The sequence below is a fragment of the Quercus robur genome, chromosome 10, assembly GCF_932294415.1.
Source record: "Quercus robur chromosome 10, dhQueRobu3.1, whole genome shotgun sequence".
NCBI lineage: Eukaryota > Viridiplantae > Streptophyta > Magnoliopsida > Fagales > Fagaceae > Quercus > Quercus robur.
In genome coordinates this window covers 53,400,622-53,417,571 of record NC_065543.1, presented here as the reverse complement: position 1 = coordinate 53,417,571, position 16,950 = coordinate 53,400,622, and the positions used below count along the sequence as shown (strand labels likewise).

The 16,950-nt window shown below is 32.4% G+C and overlaps 2 protein-coding genes across 3 annotated transcripts; one reads left to right on the top strand and one right to left on the bottom strand.

Annotated features, from left to right (window-relative positions):
* Positions 1–1,787: 1,787 nt before the first annotated feature.
* LOC126703130 (HVA22-like protein e) lies at positions 1,788–3,455 on the bottom strand. The gene is made up of 5 exons (XM_050402048.1): positions 3,233–3,455; positions 2,956–2,982; positions 2,557–2,679; positions 2,242–2,443; positions 1,788–2,037 (listed from the first exon to the last, which is right to left on the bottom strand). The coding sequence occupies exons 1-5, from the start codon at positions 3,277–3,279 to the stop codon at positions 2,017–2,019; spliced, it is 420 nt and encodes a 139-aa protein (XP_050258005.1). The 5' UTR covers positions 3,280–3,455; the 3' UTR covers positions 1,788–2,016.
* A 4,626-nt stretch (positions 3,456–8,081) lies between these two features.
* LOC126702909 (palmitoyl-acyl carrier protein thioesterase, chloroplastic-like) lies at positions 8,082–11,928 on the top strand. 2 transcript variants are annotated; one of them, XM_050401768.1, is made up of 6 exons: positions 8,082–8,648; positions 9,079–9,212; positions 10,328–10,441; positions 10,533–10,710; positions 10,919–11,017; positions 11,384–11,928. In XM_050401768.1, the coding sequence occupies exons 1-6, from the start codon at positions 8,241–8,243 to the stop codon at positions 11,633–11,635; spliced, it is 1,185 nt and encodes a 394-aa protein (XP_050257725.1). In that variant the 5' UTR covers positions 8,082–8,240; the 3' UTR covers positions 11,636–11,928. The 2 variants fall into 2 exon arrangements, with proteins under 2 accessions (XP_050257725.1, XP_050257726.1); XM_050401769.1 differs by having other exon boundaries at positions 8,108–8,648; positions 10,919–10,987.
* The last annotated feature ends 5,022 nt before the right edge of the window (positions 11,929–16,950 follow it).

The following is a 16,950-nucleotide window of genomic DNA, read 5'->3' as shown; positions in this document are numbered from 1 at the left end:
TATGCCGAGAACGACCTAAAGTAGGAAATCCTAAAGCCCACCTTATAAATAAGTTGTGAGCCCAAGTGAGGCTAAGCCCAATAGTTTCATTTCCGGCGTGCACATAAGGTTAGATCCAACTGGTTGAATCACCAAACAGCAGTAGCTCATCTCCCACTTGGAGAAGCATTGAAGGTACAAAACATCTTATGACTTAAAGTGCTTGTATTCAAGTTGGTAATGGGAATTCTATTAGAACCTGGACAGATCCTTGGATTCCTGATATATCTTCTTTCATCCCTCATCCAAAGGAAAGTTCTAAGCCAGACAATGCACTGATTGTATCCCAACTCATTAATCCAAGTCATAAAGGGTGGGAATGTCATAAACTCAGATGAACAAACTGTCAAAGCTATTCAGAAAATTCCTATTTCCTTACACTCACAAGCAGACAAGTGGATATGGACTGCCACTTCTAATGGGCAAACATCAGTGAAATCAGTTTATTGGCTTTGTCGCAAAGAGAGCCCTCCTACTGGTCAAGATGTGTCTTGGGGAGAAATTTGGAAAACCAAGGTTCATGAAAGACTAAAAATGCATTTATGGAGGATTGCAACAAATTGTCTACCTACTAAATCCTTTTTGGCCAGACATATAAATATTGGAGATACATCTTGCTCACTATGTGGCATGGAAGAGCCTCCATTTATTTGTTTTGTGCCCATTGACAAAAGCTATTTGGTTTAACAGCCATTGGGGGTTTAGGTTTGATGGTTTGGGTCTTTCTTCCTCCTCCCAATTCATTCAAACCTTAATCTCCCCACCGGATGCAGTTGGGTTGAATTCAATTAATAAGGCAGAGTTTTTACTGCATGGTGCAGTGATATGTGATGTGGTTTGGAAGTTAAGGAACCAAGTTCAATTTGAGGGATTATGTTCAAAATTGGATGGGATTTTGTTAAAGATATCCAAATTTGTTGCAGAGTTTAAACAGGTCTTGGATCTCCCGATGGGGTCAACAAGTAATAGGATCCAATCAGCTTGGTATAAACCGGATAGGGACACTATTAAGATTAATGTAGATGCTGCTTGCAACTTTGAGAGTTCATCCATTACAACTGTAGCTAGAGATTGGAGAGGGGAAGTGGTGTTTGCTTGCTCTAAAAGAGTGAACACCACATTCCCTCTCCAAGCAGAGGCTGAAGCTATAAATTGGGCCCTCAACTTGGTAACAAACTTGGATGTTGACTCCATTTTCATCAAGAGTGACTCAAAGTCCTACATTGATGCGTTGAGATTTCCTAACCGGGATGTTCCTTGGAGAATAAGAACTATCTGTTCTGATGTTTTAGCCTTAAAATTGAATTTCTCAAATTGTAGATTCAGTTAGGTGGCTAGAGAAGCAAATGTTGTTGCTCATGTTTTAGCCAAGTGGTCTTTGTCAAACAACTACTTTGGCTCTTTTGATGTGGGGTTAGTGCCTTCTTATTCTGTTTCTATTATTAGAGCTGAGGCTCTTTCTCTGTCTACGTAGTTTTGTTTCTTCCTTAATAAAATTTCCGATTTATAAAAATAAATAAATAAATAAATAAAAATAAAAGAATTAAATGCTACATTTAATAGGGAGGATAGAAAATTTATTGAAAAGAAAGTGACAAATAGAAAATTTATTGGAAAGAAAGTGACACGTATAAGTTATAAACGGTTACATACCGAAAGTGAGGTTGATATTTTTGTAGTGGGTTATTATGGGACCCATTGAACACGTCACAAACATCACACAATCAAAGGTTTCAACAAGTCCATGATGGCTTAAGTAAGCATGCTTTCGATTTCATAATAAACATATAAGAAAGTCATAGGAGCCTTGAATGTTACAACGTTACAAACTTGTACAAAGAGTAAAATATACTCAAAACGGCAAAAGAGGAAAAGTATATATAAAAGTGAAAGGTTGAAGAAGAAGATCCACAGAAAGCAGCAGGAAGATAATTAATATCTATAAGACTATAATGTCTCATGCTTGTCTTTTCTTCTTCAATATGCCTCATGCTCTCCCTGTCCATCCACATTCACAAAATCCCATAAAAATTAAAAGACAAATAATAAAAAAAATTCTAAAGAAAAATCCACACCTCAAAAGATGTAGCTTGAGAGACTATAATTTTTTCACATTTTTTTTTATCATAAGAATGAAGAACATGCTTGGAAATAACATTTTTGGGATTGAAATTTTGGAAATGGTAAAAGGGTCACACTCACTTTCTTGGGGGTGATGATATCCATAAACTTGTGCTTGCCCTTGTTGACAGTAGGGGACGTGTGGTGTGGTTGATCTCTCACCCCTCTATATTTCCTTATTTGTTCCCTCACATATCTCTCATATAAGAAAGCTGCGCCTTTGAACTGTGGTAGAACCAGCCATGCCACGAACATAAGCTTCACATCATACCATATTGGTAACCTACAATACAATTAAAACCCAGAAAGGCTTACTTAATAAAACTAATACTATACAATAACAGATTTTACGATGCAATAATAATAATCATCATGAAATTTCATATATATTCTCACCACTCTAAAGCGGGTTGGAGAACCATCTCCATGAGAGTGAGGAATGAGTATATGATCCAATAAGCAAGCCACTGCTCATCATCCAGTTTTTCTGTGCTCTCTATGGCCACCACTGATGCATATCTGTGATATATTCAACCATGCATAATCAATAAGAAGTAAGAACCAATTTTAATCCCAAAAACTCTAGGATATTTTTATTAAGTTTCAATAATACCAACCAAGTCTTGTCCCAAAATTTTAGGATCTATTGTAAATCCTTATTTATTATCCATGCAAATTGACCCCACCAAAAAAAATATTCATTTCGTAATATAATTAGTTTCTTTAAGGAGATAAGCACAAAACACAATATGGAAAGTTAAAATGAAATATCAAATTTTAAGTATTTATACTCACAAGGGGTACAGCAATGTTACCACCGGCCTGCATGAATCATCAAAAATATTGGAAATCAGATATTAAGAAACTTGTAGGTCAAATTGATAATTAAATAACAAAAAATTATTGTCAAACACCACTGAAAATTACAAAATACATTTCACTTCACATAAAAAGGATAAATTTTTATATTTAAAACTTTGAATGATATGTAGATCCAATTAATATCCAAATTAAAAAACAAAACCTTAATATTATTCCTGAAAGATTGTGACATAAAATAAAGCTTACTTACCCAGAAACTGAATGAACCTGAGTGACGAAAGTCCAGAATTTCCCCATTATTCTCTTCTTCAAGTGTGAATGCAAGAAACAAAGCAAAGTATTTGTTGGTGAGTAAAGTGAAGAAGGTGTGGTGGTGGTGGTGAAAGATCAATGTCAAATAAGAAAAACAGTACTCAGACAGAGAGATATTAATAAAGACAAATCAGGTGGCAAAAAAGTGGGTAATGTTCGGACTATGGAAGTGTTACTTATATATCAGAAAGTGATTGGGGGGACACGTGGCATGATAAGAGAGAGTATTGGATTCTGCCTTAGACGCGTCGAACTAGCATCTAACTAAGATTTCGCAACTGGCACCGTCCAGATAGGTTTTTTTTATATTTTTATACACATTAAAAGCTTAATTATTTGTTAATTACATGCTGGTCCTGCTATATTTAATTAAATTTTAGTCACCCTTTATAATGGCATTGTTCTTTTCCTCAAGCACAAGCCTCGTGTTCGCTGTTTTTGATTATTAAGGTCGGTAACACACTAACACGAGCCGTCAGATAGGCAGGCCTGGTGATGAGTGGGACTGTAGCTCAATATATTCCAAATAAACCAAGACAAGTGCTTAAATTATTAGAGGATGCATGGTGACTACTGGCATATTGATTATGTCGGCGGATTTAGGAATTCTTTTTTTTAGGGTGGTTACTAAAAAATTTAAATTATACCAAATTTAATAAAGAAATATTTGAATATATCAACGTCATAAAAAAATATATAAATACACAAAATATTACATTTTTTTGTACTAACAAAGAGAATAAGAAAAAAAAAATAAACTAATAAAAGATAAAGTGCAAATTGAAAATGCTAATATGAGAATAATAAAGTGACCACAACAATTTCATAACAAATCTTATATAACAAGTTGTTAGCCTGTTATTGGTGGATAAAACATGTCAATACTGAACCCGAATTAGAGTAACAGCTTATCACATAAGATTTATTGTGAAAATATTGTGGATGTAGCATTATTCTTATATTTATTGAACTCAAATTCTTATGAGTCTCAAGTAAAAGTATTCAAAATTTTTATTATGGTGGTCAAAATAGGTTAATTTAGTAAATAATATTTTTTTTTAAGTATATATATACAATTTTTTCAAGTCAGAGTGGTCACAGAACATATTAATTTTAAAAAAAAATTATATAAATTTTTTTTTTTTGCATGTATAAATTTTATTTTATTTATTTTTTTTTTGGACAAGTGAGGGTTGTACAAAATAATTAAAATTTTCAACCGTTGTTTATATTTTCTATGAAAGTGGTTCACAAATTTTTCTAAAATAATTTATTAACAAATGCTTTAAGGGTATACATTAGTAAAACTCATAAACAATTGCTTTTATATGGATCTATCGTTTTTTTTAATATAACTTATATTGAACTACTTTAGTAAATTGTGACAAAAACTGTATATCTAAACTTATTGTACTAACACAAGTATATAAAATAAGTTTCTCTAACAAAAAAGAGAGTAAATAAATAGGCAGGCCTGGTGGTGAGTAGCTCATACATTGGATACAATTGTTTTCGTGCCATTTGTTAGGGGTTGGGCCTGACAAGCCCAAAAGAATTTTCATTTATGTCCAAATAAGTCTCTAGGCGTTCTCTCTTGAGTCTATAAGGATCAAACCAATTTAGGGCTCTTTTTGGAAGTATAAACTAGAACCCAATCCTCCTAGGAACGAGTACCAAATACTTAGGACAAGCAATATGATACACAATAGTCAGCCACCTCAAGATTACATTGCTTCCGACTTATAGATCCCTTTCTTCTGGTTTTTTTTTTTTTTTTTTTTTTTTTTTGCTGAATCCTTTCTTCTGGTTTGTCACATAGTACAAACGAAACAAACATCCTTAAAAGAAGTGGTGCTTTGACCAATTGAATTACAATTCCAAAACACTGATCAGTTTTTAGTATAAGCAAATTACATATTTTTATTTAAGATCTTTTATATACACACATATATATATATATATATATATATATAATGTATCTGATTGCAAAGCACCACTAACCTTCTTCATATTAGCATTTAATACATCTCACCAACTACATTGTATTTAATATTATTGGACATGTTACATCCACTTGCTATTTAGTTTAGGGGTTGTTGCCTTTACACACGTTCTCTTAACCAACTTAAGGGAACAACCATCTAGCAAGCCTACAACCTGAATTTAGGGGGATTTCTTGCTAAATCTATTTTTGCCTTTCTAGATTAATACACAATCATTCCACTTTACCAGGTTTTAAGCTCCAAATGTTGTTATTATGCCACTTTCATTTCTACAACTAGTTTAATAATTTAACCATCGAAGTCTCCTTAACCAATCATCACTAGTTGGTCTTAATTGGATTGAGGTTACTCTTTCCTAGCAAGCTATTCTTCTGCTTGATTATGAGTTACCTATGCTTGGTTCAAATCAAATTATTTATTATGATTTTATTGTATTTTTAAATTTTCCCACCTAAAATCGTTTTAACTTGTTATAGAGATAAAAAAAAAAGCCATGGAATATTATATCCAAATTAGAGGGGGAGGGGAAGGGGGAGAAGAAGTGAAATTGTCTGTATTCCTATGCTTCTTTTCTTATAGAACATTGCATGGGGTCTAAAGCAACCTTGGAATGGGTCATCCAAGTGAGCAAGATGATTGGTTGGCCGCATGGCGTGAGCTATCTCTGAAGGGGCTAATTAGACAGTAAATTCTTCATATATCCCAGCTAAGGATTGGTTGTTTAATAGAATATTAATAAGAGTAGCCCAAACAACTATAAGCTGTCCGACATAATCGGGCCCATCTACATTTGTTTAATTCTAGAAGTAGTTCATCCAATGGCCAACTAGACCACCTATGGGTCGAGAGTGACAAGTTCTAAAATTACCCATATTTGAGTTATAGAAGTTGGGAGTTTAACACTACATTAATGCTAGCTTTATCAATGGGTTGTGTTTAGGATAATTTAAAAAATCCAACCAATTTCACTTGTAGATTAGAGATAGCTTCTTAACTAAATTACACTTTTGCTTTAAACTTTGGGTTGTTTTTGTTTTAGTCTTTGAATATTGATAATTTTTATTTTGGCCCACCAAATTTGATTCTATTTTCAAAATAACCCTCCTCTCTCTCTCTCTCTCTCTCTCTCTCTCTCTCTCTCTCTCTCTCTCTCTCTCTCTCTCTCCATGGTCATACCCACAACACTTGTTCCTTCTCTTTTTCTTTTCTTTTTTTTAACATTTTAAATGGGAAAAATAGTGGAGACAATGAGTGAACACAAAATCTTCTACTCTAATATTATGATAAATTATCAATTGTCTCAAAAGTTTAAACTATTAGGAAATAATGAATTTAATCATTTAACCACAATTTTAACAGTTTTTTTTTTTTTCCTTTTATATTGAAGGCAGCCTAGTTTTCTCTGATATATATTTGCTTAAATGTATTTCTAAACTAATATGTCATATAAGTTGTCACATATATAAGCTTATTTACCATTTATCACATACATCACTAATGGAGATGAATGAAAAGACCATTTTTAAAACCTAATCAAATTTTATGGATTAAAATGAAAATTATCAAATTTTGGAGACCAAAAAAAAAATCTTAAACTATAAGAGACAAAAGTATAATTTTGTCTAAATTATTGTTAGTATGTTACTATTCGTAAAGTTTAATCAATGGTCAATCTTTTTTAAATCAATTAATTTCTCATAAAATTCTATAATAGTATTTACGCAATGCTCTTCAACACCAATAGGTGATTTTTCACACCCTCAAGAAACCATCCAGCTTTCAAGGGCAGATGGTAGACCTTCCTTCCCTTCGTCGGTTGTTTAGTACAATCAAATACTATAGAGCATTTGTAGCAGTGGTGCTAAAAAGCTAAAAAAACTAGTTTTAGTACCACTAAAAAGCTATTTGGAGTTGTAGCAGTGGAGCTATAGCAAAAAAATTTGGCTTCTCAGCTACAGTGCACAACTATCTTTAGCTGTGCACTGTAGCTCAAAGGTAAAAAAATATATATACATATATATTTTGTGTTCACACTGCTGGTTAGAATATTTGTGGTGTTTTTTTTTTAGGGGGATGTATTATTTTATTGTAGTAGATATATTATTTTATTGTGATGTTTATATTATTTTATTGTATTGAAAGCTAAAATAGATCCACTGCTGCAGTATGTGAATAGGTAAAATAAATAAAGTAACTTTTTATGGTATTAAATAGCTAAAAATATAACTCCACTACTTTGAATGCTCTTATTAGTCACAATGTCACAACACAATGGTCTACCGGCCAAAAACCTCACTATCATTATTTTACTATTAATGATTGTCATAGATCAAGCTATTATTCTACAATTACTAGGTACAAGCCTCTCTCAAGTTTCAACAATAAAAAGGTGCTGCATTAATTATTGGTAGATAGATGACCTAAAATAAGGTTTACCAACTCTTATTTTCTCACGGATCTGATTCTGAACCACTCTAATCTCTAGAGGCATCCCTTTTTCCTAGCACAATGAGTGGTACTCTTTAACTATTTATCTAACTTTTTATCACCCAAATAAGTTACCTATTATTAAACACTTCCATACAAAACCATGCAACAAGGCCATTCAAATATCTCTCTACATTTGCGTGTAAGCTTTGAGAAAAATACCTCTACATTTTCTCCCCCACCCATTAAAGTAGTTGAGCTGCAAACTTCAATCTCCATTATTCATTATTCTTCACATAAATGTCTTTAACAAATCGTATAGGTTTCCCTTTCTCCCGTTATGTCTGACACTAGTCAATTCTTTCCAAATTGGTTACACCTACCAATATATTGAAAATTAAATGTCTTCAAGAAGGTAACATGAGACAGAAGCAACACCACCTTATAGTTCCAAACTCATATTTTGCTTCTAATTTTTCACCAAGAAACTAATGTACAATTAGCCAGGATACATCAATGGCTGCAACGTGCAATGCTATAGTACACATTCAAGAGCCTTTTTGCAAGGTAGAGAAGAATAATTTGGGGGTGACCAAGGCGGTTTTTTATCCTCGGAGGAATACAAATTCGATCAAGCTAAAGAAGCGAAGCTTCTCCGTGGTAGCGAGTGGTACTAGTCCTCTGAACGTAGATACCATCAATGGAAGAAAGGTGAATGGGACTTATGTGGGAGAGGCTGCAATTATAGGTAATAAGATTAGTGAGCCTCACAAAGAAAGTGGTGTTGATGCACCCCTTCATTCAATCTTGCTCGGAAGGTTTGTGGAGGAACGGTTTGTTTATAGACAGACATTCATTATCAGGTCTTATGAGATTGGGCCAGACAAAACTGCCACCATGGAAACACTAATGAATCTCCTTCAGGTTGGTTCATGGTTGCATAAAACTCATTGTCTGTGTGGAAATTTTTCTGGGTCTTGAAAGACATCAATATGATTTTTGTTTAGAAAAAGGCTAAAGTTACTACCAATTTTACCACAAAAAATTCACAAACTGACATGCTAATAAATATAACTGGTCACTTAAACATTATATTAAAGTACTCGTTTAAATTATTTTTTGTGGTTGGTCACACATTAGTTTCTATAGTTTAAGGTTTTGCTTATTTGTAGAGTCTATAACTCAATATTACCTGGTTCCATGCAAGTCCAATGGCCAAAATAATGTCCATTTCATCTCTGGAATCAAATAAATTGAACTAAAAATTGTACTCATTGAATGTGCTAAATGATGTTATTAATACAGCAATGAGTGCATAGTATTTTGCACTAAACAATATCTGCAATGAGTGCAGGAGACAGCTCTGAATCATGTGACAAGCTCTGGCCTTGCTGGAAATGGCTTTGGTGCTACCCGAGAGATGAGCCTTAGGAAACTAATTTGGGTTGTCACACGTATACACATTCAAGTGCAGAGATATAGCTCCTGGTATGTATAATCTTCCTATTGTACTACAACAATCTCCCCACTATGTGGAAATTTCACTTTGGCATGGATTTACAGTGAAGAAACAAGTCAAACAATGGATATATATATATATGAGCTAAGATAGTAGGCCTGCTTTATATGTTCATATAAACTTCTGAAAGGCACTTTTCATAAACAATCTCAGTCACTGTATCTTTTACCACTGGGCCTATAACATTGAAGGAGGAAATTATCCCCGGCGGGGGGAGCACAATTGTCTAGGAACCATGTTTCTTGAAGTAGAAGTCACTGGTTCAAATCTCCATTTTCCCATTCCTTGAGGCCCAAACTCACTTATCAAAACAAAAAAAGGAAATGAAATGATATAGCACTCCTCAAAACATTATAAGAAGAAACCTATGTAGGGAATTTAACCGAAATCCCAACCTATGAAAAACAAAAAAAATAGAAAAAATACACGCCAAAGAAAAAACAATCACACGCACGAGACAATATTTACATGATTCGGCAATTTACCTACGTCCACGAAGTTACAAAAATTTTATTATTATTAGGGAAAAAATACAAAGTGTGGCTACAGTTTTTCCTCTCGCTCAAAAAACACGACAACAACACAATAAAACCCTAATCACAAAATTGTGTTTTCTATACAAAACAGGCCAAAAAAAAAATTTTTGGCTCAAGCTTTCGCTCCATGGACTAACCCTCAAAAAATCTTCTATTAAAAACCATGCAACATTATTCGGGTCAAGTCGGATTGTTAAACCAGATCAAACAAAACTAGACTCCACAAAGCCAACAACCTATTAGCTAGAATATATTGCAGAAATATTTAAGGAGATATGCTTACAAATCTACATATACGCTCCTCAAAACTCATCATATAAAAGAAACAATCACGCAAGAAAATCTTGCACAAACGTTTGCTCATGACTTAATCGGTGTCTAATTTATTTTGTGCTTGTTTTACTCTCTACTAAATAATGAACCGACTTAAAACAAAAATGTAGCATCTGCTCATTCATTAGAGATTCTCAATATTGTTTTGTCTTCAAATTTAGTGTTTTAGTTCATTCTTCCACACAAGCTGATGTAAAAATTTTGGAATGTGACAGGGGAGATGTTGTTGAGATTGATACTTGGGTGGATGCTGCTGGAAAAAATGGAATGCGTAGGGATTGGATAATCCGAGATTACCACACCCAAGAGATCATAACTAGGGCATCAAGGTGCAGCATCTTTAGGTTGCAACCCCCTCCACATGTATGGTGATAGTCTTTTAAGTACTTAACTCGTTTATCCTATGTTATCTCCATGCAGCACTTGGGTGATCATGAACCAAGAAACAAGAAGGTTATCTAAAATACCTGAACAAGTGAGAGAAGAGGTGATTCCATTTTATCTAAACAGACTTGCAATTGCCCCTGAAAAAAATGACAACGAAAAGATTGACAAGCTTACTGATAAAACTGCAGAGAGAATCCGATCAGGTTTAGCTGTAAGTATATACTCATTTGATTTCATTAACATTTGTCTAAAGCAACATAAGCTCTATACACGGAATGTAATAGGAGTCTAGGAGATGCTTGACTTTGATTAGTCTATTGAGCATCCATAGCCAACCCCAAAATTTTGTGACTAAAATTTGGTTGTTGTCATCATATTTGGGAATGAATTGCACTGATTTTTTCTCTCTTGAAATCCAGCCAAGATGGAGTGACATGGATGCCAATCAGCATGTAAACAACGTGAAATATATCGGATGGATTCTGGAGGTACTACGCAATCACCCTACACAACGAACTGTATGTTGTTAGAATATTATGGTAAAATAAGTAGTTAGGAAATAGTGAATTTAATGATTTAAAAATAATATTAAAACATATGTAGTGATTAAAATTGATTGTTTTGTAAATGTGAAATTAAAACACCATTCATTGATAAAAATTCCTTGGTTTAAAAGAAGAAGCAAATGTGATATGAAAGTGATCTCGAAGTAGCGAAAAAGAATATAATCAACTTCACGATTGTTAACATTTTGCACCTTAGGTAGCTCAATTTGGTAGCTACATGGCAGTTTGTAAGTTTTTTTGTAATAAATTGATAAAAAATTTAGCATTTTCCTAAGATATAAAGTACTTACAAGTTACAATTTGCTATTTTATTTGCAGAGTGTGCCAATAAATGTCCTAGAAAACTATGATCTCACAAGCATGACTCTTGAGTACCGCCGTGAATGCCGGCAATCAAATTTGCTTGAGTCCTTGACTACTTCATCAGAAACTCTAGCTGAAGATTCAAATAGTTACAACAATCGCAGACCAGACTTAGAATTCACACATCTGCTTCGAATGCTAGCTGATAAGGCAGAGATAGTGAGGGCAAGAACAAAATGGCATTCTAAACAAAAACAGCAAGAGTGATATGATCTCAATCATGTGCACCAACTCTCTCTTCATGTTTATTTTTATTTCATTTTTTGTTCTTTATTTTTCATTTTCCGCATTACGATTTTGTTTCCCATTTGTTGATATATTTCATTGGTGAAGAGTTTGAACCACCAAAAAAAAAAAAAAATGTATTGATTAGAAGCACAGATTCTTCTAGGCATGAAAGATGAAACATTTACAAAGAACTTGCTATTTCAATCATTTTCTCAGCATTACACTGAGAAACTGAACATTATTAATGAAGTTAAAGCAGATTTGTTGTGAAATATCTAGCTTCCTCATCATTATTAATTAATTGTTAATGATAGTCAAAATGGAGCCAAGATGCAAATGTGTTTTCTCATAGTTTATTTAGTTCTGTGCACAATTTTAACGTGTGTTGCAGATAGCAGCTTGAGATTTCTAGCACAAAATGAAATTAAACTGGGCCTGGGAATATAACAATTTCTGATGTAGCTAGGCCTCAATCCTGAAGAGCCCAAACTTGTAGCCCATTAACAAAATGAACCAGGATGTTCTAAATGTCTCTTATCTCATTTAAATGATAAACATTTAAGAGCATTTGCATTGACAATGCAAAACAGAAAAAGGTAACAATTTTACATATTTCAAGCCTCAAAATCATTCACATCAGTCAAGTTAAAACTATGTAAATTTGAAAAGTTATTATAATAATTGTATAAATTTACACTAACACTATTTATTTTTCAATTATTTTTTATTTTTTTACGTATTTTGAGATGAAAGAAGAGAGTGAATAGTAATTATTATGTGGGAAGAAAAAGAAATAATCAAAACAATCTAGAAAATTTGATATTTTAATGTAATATAGTGTAAAATAGATAATTTGATATATAGTGTGCGTTTGAATACCGCTTGTTTTGCTGAAAACTGAAATCTGAAAACTAAAAACAATAAAAAATCATTTTCCAGTTATTGTTCACTTTTAAAATTACTGTTCACATGCCTATTGCACTGTTCATGGGATGCAATAGGCACTGGCTTAAAAAAAATTTAAAAATAACCCTAAAACGCAAACGTGCAAACCAAACAAACACATAATGTTTTGAAAAGTATGTATAATAGAAAAAGTAGATTCTTATGCTAAAATAAGCACATTATTTTACACAAGCTAACATGAATACTTTAACGCTACTTTAACTATTGCTCTTACTAAAAGTGTTTTTATCTATCAGATCTCTTCACAGACACGTATAGTTCTAAAAGGATCAAGGTTATCCATTGATGATATACATAACATTCCCATATTCTAATTCTTTGTTGGACAACATCAAGTTCTACTTTTTAGTGGATAATGATGAATCTTTAAAATATGCCCATTTTTACCTTCTCTATCCTTTCATGGTTGAACTGTCCATATAGTCCTGCACCAAGTGTAACATAAAGCAAAAAAAAATAGAGCAATATATAGTCCTGCACCAAGTGTAACATGCCCAGCAAAAAAATACTAGGGCCGGCCCAACCTGTACAGATTTAAAGGTCTACCTTTTCGGCTAAGTGGGTTAGCTTCAAGTCAATCAAGCCTTTCACCTACCAATCAATGGGTGTCGTATAGGGTACGCCACTCTTTGGGTTTCAATTACTTCCTTGGAAAAAGAAAGGTCATTCTTTTGGGATGGCGATGTTCTAAACACGAAGAGGATGTGACACACGACTTAATCCATAACAAGCCCATTCCAGCATTTCTTTGATAATGATTGGGCTAAAGTTCTCATAATTTGTGATTGAAAGTTGAAAGTTGAAAACCAATTATAATGGAGTGTGTACCGTGTGGTACACTAGGAAGGAAAAAGGCAAACTTTATTTACAATAGCTTAGAGACAGTACATTAAATTTCACATTTATATTGAAGCATAATTGCATTGAATTTAATTGTTTGTGGAAATTATATTGTAATGTTTTTTTTTTTTTTTTTTTTTGTGTTTTATTGGTTGATAAAATCAGGTGTTTGAATTTTATTAGGGAATTTAGTGTGCTGCACTAAAAATATTATACCCAAAATTTTACCGTAAGGAAAATTATGCGTCTTGATTTAAATTTCCGTCCCATTTATAATGTCTCCTCAAAATATTTATTTGCTTAATTGACATTTGACACTCTAGTTTGAAAAGAAGAAAAAAGTTGTATTAATTTGACATATATCACCTAAATTGGGAATTAAATGAGATGAGCATTAAGTGTAATTACGAAATTACCATCATTAGTTACAATGGTTAAATAATTAAAGGTAAGGATTCACTATTTCCCAATAACATAAGTTTTTCTCATTATAAAAAATTAAATAATAAGTTTTTTAGAAAATCAATAATTTGTCGTGGTAATAGAGCAAGTGAATCTAAGTTCAAACTCTATTCCATTTAAAATTGTGTAAAATCCCGTATTAGGAGTGTGTTAAAATTATGGCTAAATAATTACATTTATCATTTCTTAAATAGCTTAAACTTTTCAGATAATTCAGCAAATTGATAGTTGTAGGAACATTAAAAATAAAATTTAAAAGATTAGGGTGAAAAAAAAAAAGTAATTTTGGGCAAAAATCAAGAAAGTATTGATCATGTGGTAAGTGTTGAGCATCATGCTTAAGTGAGTCTATCATTAGTGAGAGTTTATTTATGGATAGTTAAAATCAAGGCCCAACATGGGCCTACTTTGCCCAAATGGCCAAATTTCAAATCCATGAATTTTCCTTTTGAACAAAGAAAAACCTAGAAGATCGATGATGACAATAATTAAAGGAATTGGTGATGATTAGGAGGTAACTTGAACCTCACATGATGGATATTGGATCAACCACCATATATGTACCATTAATTTTATCCTCAATTAATGTCCCAACTTTCCTCAAAAAAAAAATAATAATAATAATAATAATAATAATGTCCTAACTTTGGGTGGCTACAATGGAGGAACTGTACGTACATGTGGGCTTCCTCTTCCTCCACCGTCCACCAAATTATATTTCTCTTGATTCGTCAACGAAAATTGAGAGGATTTTGACGTGAATATCCCGTCAAAGAACTTAATCAATGAGTGGAATGAAGACTCTCAAAAATGCATTAGAACCAAGATAACAATTATAATAATAATAATACAATTAAAGAATCACATCATTACTTTCTTTTTTTTTAATATTTTTTTTATTTATAGTGTTTCAACTTATGTATTAGCCGTTCGTTTATATGATTTTACTTTTTACTATTAGACCAAAACAACAATCGATTTTTGGTATAAATAGGGATTGAACTCCAGATATCTTATTCAACTAGAAACTTTAAGTTAAGCTAACTGAAACCCACAATTATATCATGTCCTATATATATCCATCCAATGAATTCTCATCCAACCACACTTTGAGAAGACACATGCCCTAAAATAATTGAGAATTACGTCTCAGTATTGTCCTTTTTCTCTCATAATATAATACTAAAAACCAAAAATCATGCTAAACAATTATGGCTAGCATAATATTTTATTAATTATCAAGGCCTTACATCCATTCTTTTATAGTGGAACAAGTTCGAGGTCAGGATCTTTTTAGTTCTTGTATAGCAGACAGATATAAATAAAATAAATTATGAACATAGATGTATAATATTTTTCCCATCTCAGTATCGCACATGTTCCAAAAGATCCCAACCCTAAGAAGCATAATGAGTTAATAAAATAAGAGTTTCCAGTCAGATGGAGTACATAATGCACTAGCTTTTTATGGTCTCGATCACTACTTTTTTTTTTTTTTCAAATTCAAAAGAAAAATATAAGTTGTCCCTTTTTTATGACAAGATTATTCCAATAAAAGTTAACATAATCTCCAAAGTGATCTGAGTGTGAGACATAGCTACTATATTCATATCTAGCTAGGAGTGTTTTTGTCTGATCCAATAGTGGTAGATGTTCATATTTTCAGTAAAAAAAATGACCTTTCTCCGAGAAGAGATTTTGCTTAATTAATAATTTCCATTTGGATGTGCAAAAAAAGGGGATGTTAATTAGGATAAGTGTTAATTGATTAAATCAATAATTGTCTAAAAACTTATTATTTTGAGACATTTTATAATTTATCATTGAATCAAAATCAGCTGTCTCAAATTTGAACCCAATCCTTTCTCAAAAAAAAAAAAAAAAAAAAAAAGAACTCAATCTACTTCACTCTACCACCCATCTAGGTTGTGCATCTACTTGAAACAAGTGATAATTTATCAAGATACAAAGCGAAGAGAAATGTTATAAGGATATAACTTTTTTTACTAAATTACATTTTTTTATCCATAAAGTTTGATATTGTTTTTATTTTGGTCCCTTAAATTAGTTTGTGATTTTCATTTTGGTCCGCAAAATTTGGTTCTATTTTCAAATAATCTTTTCGTCCATCTCTATGATTCATCTGGCCATTAAATACTAATAAAACGACGTCTCTTTTTACTCTCTTAATGGTTATATTTATAACGTAAATAGAGATCTAGACCTAATGACCATTTAAAAAATATAATCGAATTTGGTGTACCGAAATAAAAATGATCAAACTTACATTACAAATGAAAACAATTAACCCTACTAAACTTAAAAAATAAAACTATAAATTAGTTAACTATTTTTATAATTTATTAACTGATAAGTGCTTTTTTTCCCTCCTTTTAGAACAAGGGAAGAGGAAATGCATTATCACAATTCCACTACACAGCATAGTCTCTGAACCATCAAAACTTTAAAGTGATAAGTTCTGATTACAACAGGTGCAATATATATTGCATCTTCTTTTGGCCTTTCCTTGTGAACAACACCAGCTTCTAACATCCACAATTCCAGTTGGATGATGATAAGCTATGATTGTTTTTTCTGTTTTCTACTTTCTTTTTTCTTTGCTACACCACTGTGAAGTATCTTTTACTAGAAATAAAGTGTACTTTTGCATCATTAGTCGAGTCACATTTCTTTCTGTTCATGTCACGAGTGACTATATGAAGTTACTACATTCTCAACCCTGCCAATCATGAACAGTACTGAGTTCAGCACCCATTGCAGTGATGACTATGTTCCTGTATATTCTTGTATTATATATAGCACTACAACCTAAAAGTATATAAAAGGAAAATCTATACAGTATCGATGACAACATAGTACCAGAATCTCAAGTGTACTCAAGCGCAAGACAAGCAACTAGCTAGTGAAAACAATTTTTACCTCTTTTACTTTATCTTTTATGTATTGAGAAAAATATATCCTTTTGTCATCAATGGTATTTTGTTTTTTATTCCTGTTTCTTCATC